Source organism: Onychomys torridus, chromosome 7 (genome assembly GCF_903995425.1).
Source record: "Onychomys torridus chromosome 7, mOncTor1.1, whole genome shotgun sequence".
Lineage (NCBI taxonomy): Eukaryota > Metazoa > Chordata > Mammalia > Rodentia > Cricetidae > Onychomys > Onychomys torridus.
In genome coordinates this window covers 114,652,658-114,671,247 of record NC_050449.1, presented here as the reverse complement: position 1 = coordinate 114,671,247, position 18,590 = coordinate 114,652,658, and the positions used below count along the sequence as shown (strand labels likewise).

The 18,590-nt window shown below is 49.6% G+C and overlaps 1 protein-coding gene across 1 annotated transcript in view; it reads left to right on the top strand.

Moving 5' to 3' along the window:
- The window catches only part of Ano10 (anoctamin 10), a 144,697-nt gene extending 131,729 nt beyond the window's left edge, over nucleotides 1–12,968 (top strand). The window contains exon 13 of the mRNA XM_036192743.1: nucleotides 12,412–12,968. Coding sequence (XP_036048636.1) covers nucleotides 12,412–12,477 — 66 coding nt within the window. The 3' untranslated portion in view covers nucleotides 12,478–12,968. The remainder of the gene's footprint in view (nucleotides 1–12,411) is intronic.
- Nucleotides 12,969–18,590: the final 5,622 nt, after the last annotated feature.

Sequence of the window (18,590 nt, the reverse complement as noted above, 5' to 3'; positions counted from 1 at the left end):
AGCCTGGTATGCAGGGCTGGACACTGCTATTCTATAGAAGATAGAAAACTCAGAACTCATGGGGAGCCGGGAGGACACTCAGGAAAGCCTGCCCCGTCAGTAGGGAATAACTCCTAGCTGAGCCCTCCTGTGGACCCACCTGACAAACCACAAAGACATGACCTTATAACCGTATAACAACACAAAAATTTACATGAATATAGACACACACAGACACAGTTGTGAGGAGGACTGGTCATCAGTTTGAACTGACTCAAAGCTGAAGCACGTGACAGAATTAGTCAGCAAGGATGTTAATGGAGTCATTAAGCTATATTCTATCTGTTATAACAGTTACACAAAGACATGAATGATTAAACATGTGGGACTGGTTTCTAAAGATTAAAGCCTCAGATCAGAAAACAAATAGGATTAACGGCAGACAAGATGGTAGACTGGGGAAAATTAGTAAATTTAAGGACACATCAATAAACATAAAATGAAGCCAAGAGAGAGGACAAATTTTTAGAAATGTATAGTACATCTCTGAACTGTGGGATGCCCAGCTACAGGAACTTTCTCAACCTGATGAAGGACGTCATCAATGGTGAATCTATAAATGATCTCATTAAGGAGTGGGTGCCTGCTGGACCTTGCTGTGAGGACCAACAGGAGGGAAGTCAATATTGTACTGAAGAGTCGGGCAAAGTCAAGCTAAGAAATGAAGAGGAAAAAGACACACAGGATATCTACACAAAGCAGCACAGGTTCTTTGTTCACAGATGGCCGACTGCACACTTGTGCACATGTGTGTGTGTAAGTGTGTAAGCTAAGCCTGCAGGAGAGCACCAGGAGCCTGGAATACGGCTGCCCGTTCATGATAGGTTGTGCTTATGTCCCTTCATAGAACAGCAGGGCCCTCCTGTGACAGATACTGGAAAAGATACTGTCTTATCATGAGGATTTTGGCAGCCCCTTACCTGTGTTTTTGTAGAAGCTGATAAGTCTGATTCTAAAACTGACATGGAAAATAAAGGACCTGAAACTAGCCAAACTCTGAAAGAGAAGAACACAACTGGAGACTAATGTCTTCAGAGTGTAGCAGAGTCACAGTGAAGACAGTCTGGGAGGAGAGGCAGGGCAGAGCAGAAGTGACCTGCCTATGCCCAGTGCTGCATTTGGCCTTGTCCAAAGACTTGCAGGTGAGCAGGGTGATGGTTGCAGCAGATGCCTCTGGAAGGACTGGATGTCTACAGGCAGGAAGTCAGTATAGACCCACATTTGATCCCCAAGAGGATCATGACCTGAGTGCAAGTCCTAGAGGAAATAAGGTCAAATCTTTGAGACCTCGTAGCAGACAGGATTCCATAGAATTCCTAAACTAAGGTATAGGTATCAGTCATGAGGGTACTTCAGATGTTGTCTGTGTGCAGAGAAGCCACAAGCAAAGGAAGGGATCCTGGCACTGGGGAGGTAGAGGCAGGAAGAGCCAAGGTTTGAAGCCAATCTGGGCTGCATAGTAAGATCCTGTTAGAAAGAAGGAGAGAAAGAGAAGGAAGGGAAAAGTGGAAGGAGACAGAAGAATATGCAGGAATCTGCCTGGGTCACCTCACCTGGTGGAGCTCAGTGCCCCTGCCTTGGCATCCTGTGCATTCTGTGTGCCACCACTGCCTTCTACACACTGGTGGGAACAGAAGCCCCATAAAGACTATTCCCACAGATTTCGGTTTAGTGAAATCCACAGAGGAAAGCCAGAAACCACAGATAGCAAGGGAGCTCTGAGGAACACCCCTTCCTGTACAGAATTTGTAGCATGGGAAGCATTTTGAGGCCTCTTTAGAGAAAGAGAGGCTTGACCTGCCCTTAGATAGGTCCATGTTTGTTCATGGTAAAGGAACATTTTGTTACGTGTGTGTGTGTGTGTGTGTGTGTGTGTGTGTGTGTGTGTGTCCCCAAGTCCAAAATGCCTACAGAGGAAGATGGGATGTGGTTCCTTATAGGAGTGGAAACAGCTTCTGTAGTTCATGGGAAAGCTGGGAAGTATGGTCTTTCAGCAGAAAACTATCAAGGTGGGAAATTCAGGGGTTGGTTGGTTATTATTCCCCTTAAGTTCTAGCCAATCTTGGTAGAAGGGGGTGCCCAGCCTCTAACTGTTTTGAGAAGATTATGTATTCCTTTGCAAGATGGAAAAAGTTCATAGAGGAAGCCAGGAAAATAAACATCCAGAAGAGGGTAAGGGTCAAGAGGCCAGGAGAAAAGAATACAGAGGGAAAGAGAAAACTCCAGAGCTGCTGGGAGGGAAGCCACTGGCTCTGTAAGGGGAGGTTGAGCACAAAGAGAGGCCCACAACCCCTGCTGGAGGAAGCCTGGGGATGACCATCAGATGCCTGTCTGAGGACCAGGACAAAAGGCTTCCAAGAAAGGCCCAATGGGAAGTCAGTTGGCTCCTGGACAGGGATTTCTAGAGTTGACAGCTAGTCTGCCAATTTACCTAACCACCCTGTGGTAGCAAGTTTGTGTCTGGATCCAGCCCCTGGGAACTCCTATTCTGCTTATGAGGCTGGGTGGAGTGGGGAGGGTGCTGAGCCAGGCTTCATCTCCTTGCAGTGGAAGCAAAGATGGGGAAAGAGCTCCAGCCTGTGGAGTCTGATGAGGGGCCCGGGAAGGTGCACAAGACCCCTGGGACCCAGGGCAGCTAGCTCACCAGTGAAGGCCTGAAGTGCTAAGAACTGTGAGAAAAGGTGACCTGGAAAAAACAGTTACATGGAGTGGATGACAAAGAGCACAACGTAGGTTTCTAAGCTAGGCCTAACACCAGTGAATAGAAAGTATCTCAGAGTCCCCAGGACAAGCTTTTTAAAATCAGCAATTACTGAGGACTTTCAAGTTCTAATGTGGACAAGGACAGCACAATGCCAGACAGGCGTTCCCACTCCATGGAATTGTGCCTACAGGCCCAGTGGAGAGGGTACCCAGTAATTTCCAGAAGAATGAGATGTTTTAGGGCTTTGACAGCCTGGAATCGCCCTGGGTGATTTCCATATGAAGAGTCAAAATCATTAAGTGAACATGACTGGAAACAAGTCCACACACCAACCCTTCCCAAGGTTGGGAACCAGATGAGCAATGAGTTTAAGGCCCAGGAAGGCCTTTCCTGTTCTCACATCCAGCCGTCCTTGGCATGCTTGTTTCATCATGGTGTTTCATCATGGTATCACGGTGGCTTCCACTGCTCCAGGAGAGGGAACCTGGCAGACCCACACTTAACTACCATCATCCAGGATCCAGTGACTGTGGGGAGACTGGGAAGGCACCTGACAGTGTGACTTAGAGTGTGAAATGTGGGCTCTTTCCTCCAGGGGGCAAGCAGCAGGAGCGGCAATCTTGTTCTGAGAGGCACAAGCTGATCAGAAGTTGTGGGTGTCAAGAAAATGTGCACACAGTGGGAAAAACCTGAAACTGAAGACAGAATGTTAGGGCACAGCCAGCAGGAGAGCAGGGGACCTGGAGACCTGCCGTGCAGGCAGAGTGAAGGAAGAACTGGCAGGCTCCAGAAGGAGCCAGAACAGAACAGGTTACAACCAGTCAGGACCAAACATCTCGTAGTATTTCATTGTAATTATTTCATCAGTCACAAGAGTTGAGTGAAAGGGAGGGACGTGAGGAAGAGGGGGGAGGGGCGGAGCAGAGCAGGCCTGTGCACGTGCACGGTGGGTCTTGGTTGCAAGTTGACCAAAGTCAGAAGTGAGGTTACAGCAGGGACAAGGGAGGCCTGGCAAGCCAGCCTGGTCCTCTCCCACCTGAATCATGGCTTCCTCACAATTCCTACACAGCTCACCTTTTAGAAACCCTTTCCGGATGCACGGACATACTCCTTCACTTGTTTGTATGCTTCTTTTTTTTCCTCCCTCCCTCCCTCCCTCCCTCCCTTCCTCCCTCCCTTCCCTCCCTTCTTTCCTTCCTCCCTCCTCCTTTTCTCCTTTCCTCTTTTTTTTCCTCCTTTGGTTTTTTTCTGGTCGGGATTTCTCTGCGTAGCCCTGGCTGACTCTGTAGACCAAGCTGGCCTCAAACTCTGAGATCATCCTGTCTCAGGCTACTCCAGGCTGCCTGGTTCCTGATGAGCTGAGCCCTGCCCTGTGTTCCCATTGAGTTCCTAGACCCAGGCTCTCAGCCTGACTCCTTATTGCAGGAATCCAGACTCCACACTGAGTGACTTGGGGACCCTAGTGTGTTCACAGAACAGGGTATAAGTAGGAGCTACATAGTGCCCTTGGGTTGGCCGGTCTAAAGACTTAGTAGAAAATGTTCCAATTCTGGGAATCTTGTTAAAATGGAGATTCTGATTCAGGGTCTGGATGAACTCCGCATCCTGCCATGTGTCAGGTTCCCAGGCCATAGTGAGGCCCTGGGCCTTGGAACATACATACCTGAGGATGGTGGGTAAGTCCAGACCTGCATCTCTCCACTGAGGCATTCAGAAGAGGCGGGCCCTGCTCTGAGACAGAGGTCAAACACTGTCCCTCTAAAAGCAGAGGAAACAATGATGGTACCCACCTCATGGAGTTAGGAGAGGAGGGGTCAGTAGTCTCGAAGAGGGCTGAGTACAGTCAGTGGGAGCTGCTCTCTGGGACACTAGCCAGGAGCTCAGGGGACATATGGCAAAATAATGAATACCTTTCTTATCATGTTGACCAGAACCTGCTTTGGTGGTCCTGGTGGTCCTACTTTGGGACAGTATCCCCCATAACTGGAAATGTTTGAAGATACATGCTTCAGGAAGGCTAGTAGAAGATAGGTTCCAAGTCCCTCCCGACTCTACTTTTTTTTATGGAAGGGACTTGTTTGACAGATGCTTAGGGACAAGGTCATGAGCAGGGCTTTTCTTGTTTGGTATCCTTCACTCATCAGCTTTCTGGGAAGCACCATGGTGTAGGCACCCAGGATATAAAAGGGGTAATGGAAACTGGTAGAGAGACCAAAAAGGAGGCCATCAGACCCCTCCACAGTAGCTGCAAGGGACAGAAGGTAGCCAGCATGGCTGGAGGGGGAAACTAGGATAGAGTTAGCCTGAGGTTAACAGAGACCAGCCTTGCGTAGAAGTCCAAGTTTTAGATACCCATGTACATATGGTGTGAGCATCAGTGCTGGCCAAGGCCATGGGCACAGGTGATCTCAGCATCTAGAGCTGCTGCTGACAGGAGCCCTACTTGTCTGCAGCTGTTGACATGGGAACTAGTTCAGATGGAGCCATACTAGACATTGGGCTCTCAGTTTTATTATACAAGTTGTAGGTATCTAGTAGAACATCCCATCATCAGAGAGTTCTGATGGACACAAGTGAGGCCTGGAATAGGCTTTTGAGAGATGCCATTTTCTGAGTGCCTGCTGGAGGAGTGTGAGCCTGCAAGACAAGCCAAACAACCCAGGGCAGAAAGAATTTCAAGGAGATGGACACACTTGGTGGCACATAACTGAAACCCCAGCACTCAGGAGGTAGAGGCAGGAGGATCTTGAGTTTGAGGCCAGCCTGGATTGCAAAGTAAATCTCAAAGGGGGAGGGGCGGAGGAATGCCAAGGGCTGTAACATAAGATGGTCAAGAAAGACCCTTGTTTGTACTAGTGTGGTCATGGTAGGGTGGATTACCTTATGGGGAGCCATTTCATTGAATTAAGGCCAGGAGCTTATCTGAAAAGACTTTGGGAGCCAGAGAGAAGAAAGCAGCACAAGAGGACAGAAGTGTCTATCTATGTGTGGTTGGGAAGAAAGGGGAGGAGAGGGCAGGAACTTAGGACACAGATCAGTGTCTTGGAACCCACCGTGCATCATATCCCACTTTCTTTTGGTTAAAAATGAGTGGCTGGGTCTAGCTCACACTGCAGGATAGGGAGCTCCACAAAAGGCTTGAACCCCAGGGCAGGGTCATGATGGTCATGATAGTCATGATAATCACGAGGGGTACCTGACCCATGTCCTAAAACCTAGCTGTGGAGACCAGTCAGTCCTCAGGAGTTCCTGTTTGTTCCATCCAGTTCACTAAGAGAACTTTAAGAGCTCAGTCTTCCTGGGCCCTTCTTTTGACTTTAGGGATATTGGTCTGGAATTTTTTTGTGTGTGTTTTTGTTTGTTTAGTTAGTTTGGTGTGGGTTTTTGGTTGTTTTGTTTTTTGAGGCAGGGTCATGCTATGTAGCCCAGGCTGGCCTTGAACTCTCCATCCTTGTGCCTCTGTCTCCCCAGTGCTGGGTTTATGGGTGTGTGCCACCACATCCAGCTTCACTTTTGTTGTTTTGCACTTCCTGGATTCTGACAATTTGATACAGTTTGGAAAGTGTAATACTTTAGGAAACCAATCATTACTTCACTGTTGAGAATCACTAAGTGAGGGCTGGGGATTTAGCTCAGTGGTAGAGCACTTGCCTAGCAAGCGCAAGGCCCTGGGTTCGATCCTCAGCTCAAAAAAAAACAAACAACAACAACAACAAAAAAACTAAGTGAAAATTTTCTTTGTGAATATAAGAAAAAGTCTTGTTTTTAGGACCCTACACTGACTCATGTAGGGGTAAAAGGTGGTGATTCACTTCCTTGGATGGTTTGGAAAATGCGATGTCATGAGGCATGAACAGCTAGCACACCCATGTGTGGAGGTTTGGGATCCTTGTGCTGTGTTACAGTTTGAAACAATACCACATTTTAAGTTGTGAAAATACATTCTTTAACTCTTTGGAAGACCTACTTAAAAGAGAATTATGGGTTACTTGTTTTACAGACAGTCCTCAGATGATCCCTCGGTTTGGGACTCCGTAGTGAGGGGACACTTCATCCTGGGTGGAGCAGCGGCAGTTGCCCATTGCACTCTGACTTCTTAGTGTAAAAAATTGTCCCCTGAGATCATGTGAACTCCCAGCTGCCACCCTGTCCCTCCTCCGGCTGAAGCACTGGTCTCTAGAAAGGGGGAAATGGGTAAATGGGAGAAGCAAGCTTACTCAGCAACCTGAGAAGACGGGGATGTCAGTGCCACCCACGTAAGAGCAGAGGCAGCTGTTCTCACGGCACACTGCTGACAGGGCCTCTTTGGTCTGCTTTTGGCTCTCTCCCAATTCTGAACGATGGTTCAGGTGTGAGAAGAAGGCCAGCAACTAGGTGGCAGGCACCTGTCACCTTGTACACCAGGACTGGGGATAGAGAGCGTGGCCTGTGAGAGCACAGAGTAGATAGAGTGTGCATAGCCCAGCTCAAGTACTGTTCTCAGAGTTGGAGTCGATGGCTTCTGCACAGACAAAGAACTCAAGGAGGCCTGGGACTAGAGTGCTACTGGTGTTCCCAGGAGAAGATCGAGAAAGCAGGAGGGGTCCCAAAGGGGCCTGCCTGCACATGGCCCTGCCCTGAGATTCCCAGCTGGAGGGCAGAGACAGTGGCCATAATAGTAATGGGAGAGGAGGCCTGAGAGGGAGTTGGAGTCCATTCTTGCTGTGTCCATGTGGTGGCTATGTGTGTGAAGGAGTCTTCAGCACCCCACCTTACCCCCAGGGCAATAAGTCCTCATAGCTCCTGTTAAAATACCATGGTGGGTCTGTGAGATGAGACCCATCCCTGGAAGACAAACCCCAGAGACTTCTGCTGAAGTGTGTGTGGTTTACATGCACATACCTATTAGATGGATCAGATTATCTATCTGAAAAGCAAGGTGGAACAAGGACCTGGACGTTGTGGCTTCTGCTTGGAAACATCTCACCTGCAGCCCAGCTTCTCTTGGCAGCAGTGGCCATGGCATAACCCAAAGTGTCACTGTAATCTCTTGGCCAAAGAGCAGATCAAAGACAGCACTCTTCACATGGTTGAGGTGCCATTCTAGAATGTTCCAGCTTTACAAAGCATGGGATGGAAACAGACTTCAGTTCTGGGGCACCTCTCCCCTTAGGAGCAGTGAGAAGCAGCCAGTGAAGTTGGCATCAGGAGTTTTTGGAAATAGTCAAATAGACTCCATCTCACCCACTCAGGACAGTTGTCATCAAGAAAACAAATGATGGCCAGGATTGGGGTGTGTGGCTCCTTCGTATACTAGAGGGAATGTACAGTAGTGTAACTACTAGGAAATTAGTGTTAAGGTTCCTTAAAAGACTAAAAACAGATATCACTCCTGAGCATAGACCTCAAGAAATCAGTCAATATACAGTGGACACACATGCACAGCCATGTATATACCAGTCAAGGAGTGGGACCTGCTCCCGACCCATCAACATAGGAACAGATAAAGACACACACACACACACACACACACACACACACACACACACACACACACGGGTGGAGGTGGGAAGGAGAGAAGAGAGAAGGGGAGAGCCATAAAAAATGAATGAAATTGTCATTTACAGGACAGTGGGTGGAGTTAAAAGTCATTTAGCAAAACAAGCCAGACACAGACAGACAGATGCATATTTTCCTCCTAAGTGGAATCCAGCTTTCAGAAAAGCAGGAAGATAGAAGTGTTACTGAGGGGCTGCTGTCTGGACCAGGCAGTTTGGAGTCTTGGGGGTCTTCAAAGAACTACAGACGGTAGCGGTGCAGTTTAGATGGCTGCAGTGCGCTCCTTAAAGGGTCACGCTCAAGAGTTACTGTTTGCTAAAGCATGTATGTAGATGGTTCTCTTTTTTGATTGACAGCTTTGGATTATTCAAGCTTTTATTCAGTAAGCATGTTTTTTTCCCATAATGCATCTGATTTTAATCATATGCACATCCAATTGTGCACAGTCATAAGATACTAAGTGGGGAGTGGGCTTTCCCTAAAAGTGTACTCATAAGACACAGATTGTCTTACTGCACAAACACCCCAAATCAATTCAGGCTCAATACCCCCATATATACATACCTCTCTTAAGCCTAAGTAGGATTCTCAGAACATGTTTGAGTGAAAATTGACCACAAATGGGCACTTACTAAAGGTTGCTAGGAAAGGGAAAGTATTCCATTGTTGAAGGAGGGTGTGCACACAGCCCAGTGCAGATGAGGGTCCAGCCAAGAGGAGCCTCGGGTTGCTAAGCTTTCCCTAGGCTCACCCCCTCGGAATGGGAAGACCAGCATAAGAGGGCTGAGAGGTAAGTGAAGGATGGGTGTGGTCAAAGGATGGGTGTGAGAAAGTTAGAATGAAAGCCACTGTTTGAGTAGATGTTGGACACCAGAAGAGATGCATGGCTTTTGGAAATGTATTTGGGACGAGAATCTCACTCCGGTGACTTGAGGCCTTGTGAATCACACTTAGCACTGCTCTTCCTATGGTTTAGCCCTAGCTCCCAATCGTTCTAAATTTATAATACTTTCTTAGTCATATACCACAATTTGATGATCCTGGCATCACCTATGTTCACTGTGCATAAGGAATATCCCAGCCTCCTGTTCCTCTCAGGTGGGCAAAGGTGGTGTGTGATGTCTCATCTGGAATACTAAACAAGCTGCCACTGTGTTACCTATTTGAAAAGGAATCATAGGAGCCTTTAGGATATGGTCAGAAGCCCAGACAGCTGCCCCTGCCCCAGATCAGTTAAATCAGGACTGAGGTGAGCATTGAGTGAGTGTCAACTGAGATCCCAGGCTAGCGCCCCTGCTCCTGGAAAACCTTGGGGGAGCCAGATTCTATGTCTCAACTAAGCAAACTTCCTCGAAGACCTCCTTCAGAGTCTACTGTTCACCTAAGCCCCTGGAGCCCAGCTTCATCTAGTCACGGGGCTCTGTGCTCTAAGGGAATGGAGGTCCAGGAGGCCATTGGCGTGTTTCTCTCCTAACAACACTGAGCTTTGACCTGTCAGCCTAGGGTTGCTCAGATTCCTTCAGAATGTGATTGTTGGGAGCCAGGATGTTAGGGTGCTGAGCAATTTTAAGCTGGGCAATAGCTGTGACAAGAAGCAAATTTCCAAGTGCTCTAACAGAGGTCCTGAAGTTCTAGTGTGGGCTTAGCTAGGGAAGAGTCTGTTGTGGGTATGGGAGGCCAAAGGGGCTGTCTGAGATCAGCGGGGTCCACCATAGCTGTCCAGGTCTCGGGGAAGTATAGGCAGTCTCAGATCTTTCTGTAGTTCCTTACCGGGAAAGGGGGACCCAGCTACACATCTCCCTCAGGCAAAGCTTAGGTACAGGAAGCTACCTACACTTGAAAGGACCGTTTGGAGCATGAGTGTTTGAATGAGTCACAAGTTTTTAAAAAATTCCATTCTTTCTTCACTCTTGCTATTTTATAGGGAAAGGTCAACTCTATTATCTTATGCTGCCTGACGTTTATGCAGGCTTTAATTTCAGGGTCTCCAAAGAGTCCTTTTGATGTCTACAGAGGTGACTTTGCTCCCATCCTCCCCACATACCTTGGGCCAGAGTTGCTACAGATAAACTGAAGAGCTGAAGAGTACCCTTGAGATGCCCTTCAGCTAGGGCCCAACTAGATCTCCAGCCACAGAGGGAGGCACAGGCGTGACATTGGCTTAGCTGGGATCCGTTGCTCATGGCCCTGCTCTAGGGCAAATAAAGGCCAGACTGTCTGTGAAACCTGACCACCCTCACACCAGAGCAGCATGGCCCTGAGATCTCAGATACCACTGGTCCCTTAGGACAGTCCTGAGCCAGGCAGGCTGTAGGAGAACCCAGTCTGCTAGATTCTGAGCTGACCTTGGGCCTGAGAGAGCGACTGTGGTCGTTGGGGGACACCTCCATGGGTACAGCAATGACAGGGTCAAATGGGGACAAGGGTCTCTTAGGGTGTGTCATCCAGGGAAGAAATCCCATTTGCCTTGGGCTAAATCCTAGCAGGGACTCCTTCTAGGAGAGCTGTGGACTCCTGTGTGTCCTGCTACTGTCTGTCCAGTCATCTGTACCATGAGGGTCTCTGTGTAGCCACAGATACACAAGGAACAGCTTGTACCTTATAGGAGCCTTGGAGGCTGCCCAGTTCTCTCCCTGCCTGAAATGAGAGGGTCTGTTTAGATTCAACTGCTCTACTCCAAATTAACACATCTTCCATTTCTTGTGGTTACTTGTCAACCAGGAAATAGATGCTTTCCACCCACTCTTTCAGTCAGGTCATAAAGACATTTTAAATATTCATGGTTATTTGGTGACACCAGCCGGCAGGATCATGGTGAACTCTACTGTATGGTGAACTCAGGCTATAGTGTTGGTCTCCCTGACTGGGGCAATTTCACATCAGTAGCGGACAGGCATGGTGGGCTGTGAGAAGCTGGATGTTGATAATGGAAAAGGTGACAGACCAGGGTCTCACTTAGGAGAAGGCATACAGAATGTTGTGGTTTGTGGACTAATTCAAACCAACTGTGCTACTCTTCTGTGAGGCCCTGAGCCAGCCCTAATCCTGTGTCTACCCAGTGCCCAGGTGCTTGCACAAAACACATGCCCTGCACTGGCTACTGATCACCCAACTCTACCTGCCTCTCCCCCATCAAAAACTACTCTGTTAGCTGGGCGGTAGTGAGGCAGAGGCATGCAGATCTCTGTGAGTTCGAGGACAGCCTGGACTACAGATTGAGTTCCAGGACAGGCTCCAAAGTTACACAGAGAAACCCTGCCTCAACCCCTCCTCCACCCAAAAAAGCTATTGTGTCCCTGTGGATGTAGAACAGTTCTGAGGAGACTCCAGAGCATCTCTGAGTCATGTGGAAGAAGATAGACCAGGCTAGAGGAACAGGAAGCCTCAGAGAAACACACATGCCCTGGATCTGTCAGAGCAGGCGCAGAGTCTTGTTCGTGGCCTTGAGAGGCCCTTCTGCCCATGTGATGTGCAGGTCTGGGGGAAAGCCTGGTACATGCAGGCCAGCCCTGTTTATACTCGAAGAGTTTGGTTTTCATAGGTAAATGGCTATTATCAGCACCCTCTGTTTTAAGCCACATTCCAGTCTTCACTGATTAGCAAGTTGGACAGAGCAGAGGAGGCCATGCTCTCCAGTGCTGTAGGAAGAGGTGTTTCCCAGAGAGGCTATGGGTTTTGTGGAGGGTAGCCCCCTGGCTATGGGAGCAGAAACTGAGCAAGGTGGTAGACCTGCCTGTACCATGGGCACAGTGCTGTCTGCACAGATGGGGTGCCTGGGTCATGAGGCCAGACTTCCCAGTCTCTCAGCTCATAGGGACAGAGTAAAGACTTGGCCTTACTTTGGTGTCCTGTCTTTTCTGGGGCCCTGCCCTCCCACTCCATCCAGGGAAAAGCCAGATGTTTCTCAGACCCCCAATATTCGGGCTCACAGCAGCATTCTACCTATACTTAACATTCTTTCCACGCTAGGTGAGGAATTCAGGAAGTAAGCTGTGGGCAGTGGCCTGGGGGCACCTCCTTCCTGGAATTCCAATCTTCTGCCTGAGGATCTGCAGATTCTCTGCCCCTGCCCTATCGATGCCACCCCGAGACCTGCACACTTCATCAGGTGTCCTGTGTTCTCTCAACAGCAAATGAAGCTGGTGGTGGAAAACCTGAAGGAGGAGTCCCAGGAAGGTGAAAAGGAAGCTACCTGAGTCCCAGTGTGCTGGCCGCCTGTCCCCAGCCTCCCCTGAGGAACCTGCACCACACCTGCACGGGGCAGGGTACCAGCCTGATCTCAGGCCAGATGCTTGGCTGTGTGAAGTGGCTAAAACACAGTGGGCACACTTACCCTGCAAGGTCTGGCTCCATGGGAGAAGAGGCTGGGACCCTTGGTAGCTCCCTGGTGCCCTCTCACCTGGACCCTCCAGGGCCACACACACACCTCCAGCTGCCTCACTTTGCTCCAGAGCCTCAGACTTCATCCCTAAGGAGTCACCAGCTTTCCACATGGCACCCATAGCAGGTGCCAGTCACTTCCAGCCCCACCAGGGCCCCAGGATGGGGTGGTGGCTTAGGGTCTGTGCCCATTATACCAATTCACAGGAGCCAAGCTGAGGGGGTCCCCACACCTGACTCTTTCTGGTTCTGTGTGGCAGTGTGTTAACAGACTCTAACTGAGCTATTAAAAGCAGCTCTCTCCTGACTCCTGCTTCCTCCCTGACTCCACAAATGCTTCCACTGCCTGCAGAGCTGGGTGGTGAGATGGGGATCCCCAGAGCTCACAGCCAGGCCCAGTTCCTGCCTGTGGTACTGTCTGCCTCCCTCATGAACCTACAGTGTCCACTGACTTGAGGTAGGACAGCCCACCCAGGAAGCAAGGCCCATAAGGGTGGGAGCTGGACCCTTGCTGGGAGTCCTGGCAGCAGGCTAGCTGTCCAGCTCTTCCCCAGCAGGAGCTGGGACAGCCTGTTCCATACAGCTTAGTGGTCTGCACCTGCATGCCCCACTTTACCCAGAGAAGAGGTCGCAGCGGCTCAGTATCACTTGTGTTTGGAAGCCCTGACTTTGACCTTTGTCCTCACCTTGGAAGAAGATACACTTCAGGGCACGGGACTGCATTGGTTTGCTGGGTTCCTGATGGAACTTTCTCGATCAGGCTCACATTTTAAATAGCAAGTAAATGGCAGCCACTTAAAGAAACCCCTGGGATCCCAAGATCTTCCCCTTAGTCCAGTCTCCTTGGCCCTGGCTCCTGGTTCTCCACAGAGCCTGAACTAGGAAGAGTCGCAGGAACAGGGGTGTCAGTCAGTGACTCTCTGCGCTCATGTGGCCCCAGCCGCCCTTTTCAGATGGACCCCTGCTGTGAGGGGCTGAGCAGCTCAACCAGGCTTCCTGTGTCCCCTCTGCCCTCCTTTGTGCCCAGTCTGGTACCAGGGAGAACAGGACCCTCCCCCGGGCCTGTGACCACAGAAGGAGGTGTATTTGGGAGCACAGCAGGTATGGTCTGGTTGTAACTGTGCCCCGTGTGTTTCTGTCCCCAGGACACTGAGCAGGTGGTGTGTTGTATACAACAGCCACTCGAGACAGTGTGGTGGGAGTGAAAGAGCAAGTGTGGTAACACTACTAGGCTTCCACACCCTGTGTCTTCTGTCACTGGACTGGGGGAGGAGGCCCACCAGGTCCATTCCCTCTTCACCTCAGCCCTCAGATACCAGCCATGACATTGCCCTGTGAACCTGGGGTCCCTACCCTACTCCAACTGCCACCCTCAGCCTCCACGATGACTCACACCCCAGAGAAACTGTCCCATTTGCCATCCCATGGCCTCTGAGGATCACCTGCGTGGAAACCCTCTGCTTTTCGTTATTTGCCCACCCTTATTACCAAGAGCTGTGGGACCCCCAGCTCTTATCAACAGGCTCAGACAACATGATGTCAGCCCCCACCTGGCTGGGATAAGGAGTATTATGAGTCAGTGGTAGCTACCAGGGATAGGTATATAAAGGCCAAAATAAAGTTTAATCTCTTTTTCTCAGAGCAGGGTGGTTGAGGCCCAATGAGGAAAAGGGACAGGTCCACCCTGGGAAATGAGAGAGGACTTTGGACTCCACACCTGGTATTCTCCCAGCCACCCAGAGTCTTCCACAAAAGTCATTGGGAGGCACACCATGTAGGCCGGTTAGTCGTGGGAAAAGAGCCTTGGCTTCAAGAGCCCCAGGCCAAGGGAGGCAAGTGTCAGCTCATTCTCTCACACAAGCCTGCCCCACAGGTCCTGCTTGGAAGGCTTCCCAGCAAGATGTGACATGAAAGAGCTGACTCTGGATGCAGCCCTCACCAGGAGGGAAGTGCTCCTAGGGACAGCTACCTCAGTGTCCAAGTCCTTGTACCAGAGGTTCCAGAAGATGCCAGGGCTGTATCCAGGGTCCCAGGCTCTGGATCCTAGATACAAGGAGACCTAACCCACTGTCCCAGAGGTGTGGAGCCTGGGTCTCATTTTGCCTAACTAAGGAAGGTCTGGAGGATTGGTTCCTCCCATCATGTGCAACTCAACTTGCTTCCCTCAAGTGTGAGATACAACTGCCACCAAGTCCCACAGGTGAGTAGAACTGGATGGCAGTGGGGTTGGCCCTAGGACAAGTCACTTCACAGTCAAACTCCCATAGCCCAGTGTGCATGACTAGATCTGTTTCTGAGCCACAGACACACCCTGGGCACCTCCCATTTCACCCCTCACTGAAGCTCTTTCTGTTGGGCATTCCAATGCATTCAATGGTGGTTCCAAGGCAGACTCTACCTGTGCTGGCAGCTCCAGGTGGTCCTAGGGTGGTAAGGGTAATAGATGGGGTGTCCCCATCCCTCCCGTTTGTATGTCTGTCTATATAGCACTCTGCTAACTCCCTCCTAGTAGCTAAATATCTCAGACTCAGAACAAACTTGATATGATAAAAGCAATGTTGAAAGAAACCCAGCCAGACTTCAAAGTAGAAAGCCAGGGTCCCTCGACGTGCCTCACACTGGTTCCATTGGATGGGCAAGGAAGCAGGCACACAGAACTTGAGTGATCTACCCTTTGCCAGCTACCAAGATGGTGCCCATTGCTTACAGCATGCCACCTCACAGATTTCCTTCCCAGCGTCTAGTGCTGTGTCCCCAGCCCTAAGCCCTGCAGCTCCTGTCTCCTTCCAGCAGGAAACTAACATCCAGGGGAAAGACTAAAGGTCACAGATGAGGGCCAGACAGTCCCTTAGTTTACAAACCCTGCAGCCTATGAGGACCATGCCTGAAGGTGCTTCCATCCATGACCAGATGATGTGGGCCCTGGGGACTCCATGCCTGCCTTCATGCTCAGGGGTGGTCTGAGGAGAAGGGGACCTGACAATCTAGAGCCTCTGTCTGGGCAGCCATGTTTCTCTGCCTTCAGTTTGGGAGCACACTTCTCTCCAAACCACAAAACAGAAGGAAGATAATTTTCTTAGCCCTGGGAAGAGTCTTGTCCAGGTTTTTTGAAGTGGGCACCAGGGCTGCACATGGAGGTCTCCCCTGTCAAGGACTGGTAAGGAGGCCAAGTGGAACAGGTGAGCTGAGAGAGGGCAGAGGAGAACTGGGTGAAGAACCAACTCAGGTGCAGGACACCCAATGTTGCACACAGAACATTTACCAAAACAGGCTGTGCGTTGTCTCAGAAGAAAGTTTTGTGCATTTTAAAAGACTGAAGCCATTGCATTCTGATGAAGACAGAATCCAGCTAGAAAATTCAGCATGGACTGATATGGGAAATCCCAGTACTTGGAAATTCAGCACCTCATAAAACATCACAATTTAAAGGTTTATTTTCATGTGTGTGGAGTATTTGCCTGCATGTCTATCTGTACACCATGTGTATGTCCTGTCCAAGGAGGCCAGAAGGGGGCACTGGATCCTCTAGAACTGGAGTCACTGATCGTCTGCAAGAGCAGCCAGCGCTCTTAACCATTGAGCCATCTCTCTATCCCCGTGGCTTTCTTTGAAAAGATCTCTGACATTTCTGGGTAGAGAACAGATGACAGAAATAGAGAAACCCACAGGAACTTTCAGTGAGTGGAGTCACAGACCGAGTGCCAGCAGTAGGAGCCCCAGAGGGGCAGCACAAAGGGCAGGTAAGAGGCGTTCATGGGTAGAGTGTTGGGATGAAAGAGGAGAGGCTGTGTGGGGCTAATGTGATTGTTAACACGTCTAGAATCCCCAGGAGCCTAGAGAACAATGAATTTTAGTGCTCAGCATTAAGGTGGGACCCCCGCCTCGGCCTGTGAGGGATTGTCTAGAGTAGGTTAGGTGGGAAGATCACCCTAACTGCTAAGCTGAGAACCAGCAAGTATTGCTCTGCCTCCTGTCTTCCGATCCGCTGTAACCACTTTCCTAAGCTCCTGAGGCCATGACATCATGGCTAGGACAGTGAACTAAAATAAGCCTTCATCTAAAACTGTCTTTATCAGATATTTTATCTCAGCAACAATACAAATGACTACAGAAAATCAGTACTGAGAATTAGGCTCATTGCCATGATCCACCTGACAGTGTGCTCCTTAGGTCTTTGGGACTGTTTTGTGAGGGGAATGTGAGTTTGAAACTTTGGGCCAGAAAGTCTCTCAATTCCTATAAGCAGAGATCAATGGGCTATTCTGGAAGGAACCTGGAAGACATTCATGCTGAGAGAGATGAGGGCAGTGGAGGCCCCTTCGTGAGGTTCCAGAGGGACAGGGACTCTCCTAGGAACTGGGCTGGAGACCATTCGAATTACATTCTAGCAGAGAATCCTTTTCATTCTGTCCATCTCCCAAGATCTTGAGTGCAACTGAACTTAAAGGACATGAACTGATGTGTTTGATGGAGGAAAGCTGGAGAAAGTAGAGCATTCAACCTGTGGCATGGCTGCTTACCACAGTTAGCATACCCAGAGTGAAAAACGAGCAAACAAGGCAGAAAGATGGGAAAAATTCACGGTTCGAGGGGAAAAATTCAAGCAATTTTAAGTCTCAGAAAGAGCATGCCTATAGCAATACTGCTGTAGCTGCTGAGCACTGAGGAGAAACTGGTGCTCTAGGTAAGGAGCCCCAGGGAAAGCCCCCACCCTGGGAAGGGTCTGTCTCTCGAAAGGAGAGTGTAAGCTTAGGATGCTACTGAAGGAGGGGTCCCCTGCTCAGGGTCAGCTTACAAAATTCAGTGGTCCAAAGGCCCCGAGCTACATAGCTGGCTGGCAGCATTGTTCACACTGCACTGCTGAGGCCAGGCAATCTGTGGCAGTTAGTGTCTCTAAAGGCGACCGTGGAGCTGTGAAGATGAGACCCGATTTGCAGTGAAGACTCAAGGATGCTAAGAGTTCAGAAGCATAGGACCTCTGCTTCTGCAGGAATGGAATGTAGCCTAAGAGAGAGGCTGTATGTGCAGCAGGGACAGAGCTGGAAGCCCTTTGGAGCCCAGAGATTTCATTACCAGCCCCAGCTGCCAGACATGGAGCTGTGTCTGTCTGTCTCACTCTAGTTATGCACTCATGCTTCTCTTTGGGTATGGGGATGTTTACTCTGAACCACTATATGTTGGAAGCATGTAACTGGTTTATAGGTTAGATACTTTGCGCCTCAGATAAGACATGGGCTCTGGACCTTTGAAAAATGTTGGAACTGCTAAAGACTATGGGGACTTTTGAAGTTGGACTAATGTATTTTGCATTGAGATAGCCATGAACCTATGGAAAGGGGTAAGAAGTTATGACTTAAAATTGCTGTTTGGACATCAAGTTGGCAAGGGGTAGACTTGTAATGTCAGACTGACAGGGTCCAGAGTCACCTAGGAGACAATCCCCTGTCCATACCTCTAAGGCTTGTCTGTACTTAGCCTTTAGGGAGGTCTGTGAGGAATTACAGATTAGCTGAGGTGGAAAGACCCACTCTGACTGTGGACAAGTAAAGGAGAGCTGAGCACCAGCATTCAACTCTGCTTCCTGGTTGTGGATACAGCATGATCAGCTACCTCAGGCTCCCGCCTGCATGCCTTCTCTGCCATGGTGGACTTTACCCCTGAGCCAAAACAAACCCTGCCTTCCTCAGGCTGCCAGCCAGGCATTTTGTTGCTGGATCAGACAGGTCACTAATGCAGGCTGCTACCAAGAATTCTGGTTCACAGAACTTTTGCAGCTGCTATTTAATGGACAGGAAGAACGTCAAGGGACAGTCTGTTTGGGGCTTGGGAGACTGCAATGCTCTCTGGATATATCTAGGTGTTCAAAGAGGGGTCTGAAGTGTGTCCCTGGGAGAGAGGTGGGTATGTCTGGAAGATTTGCTGGCACATA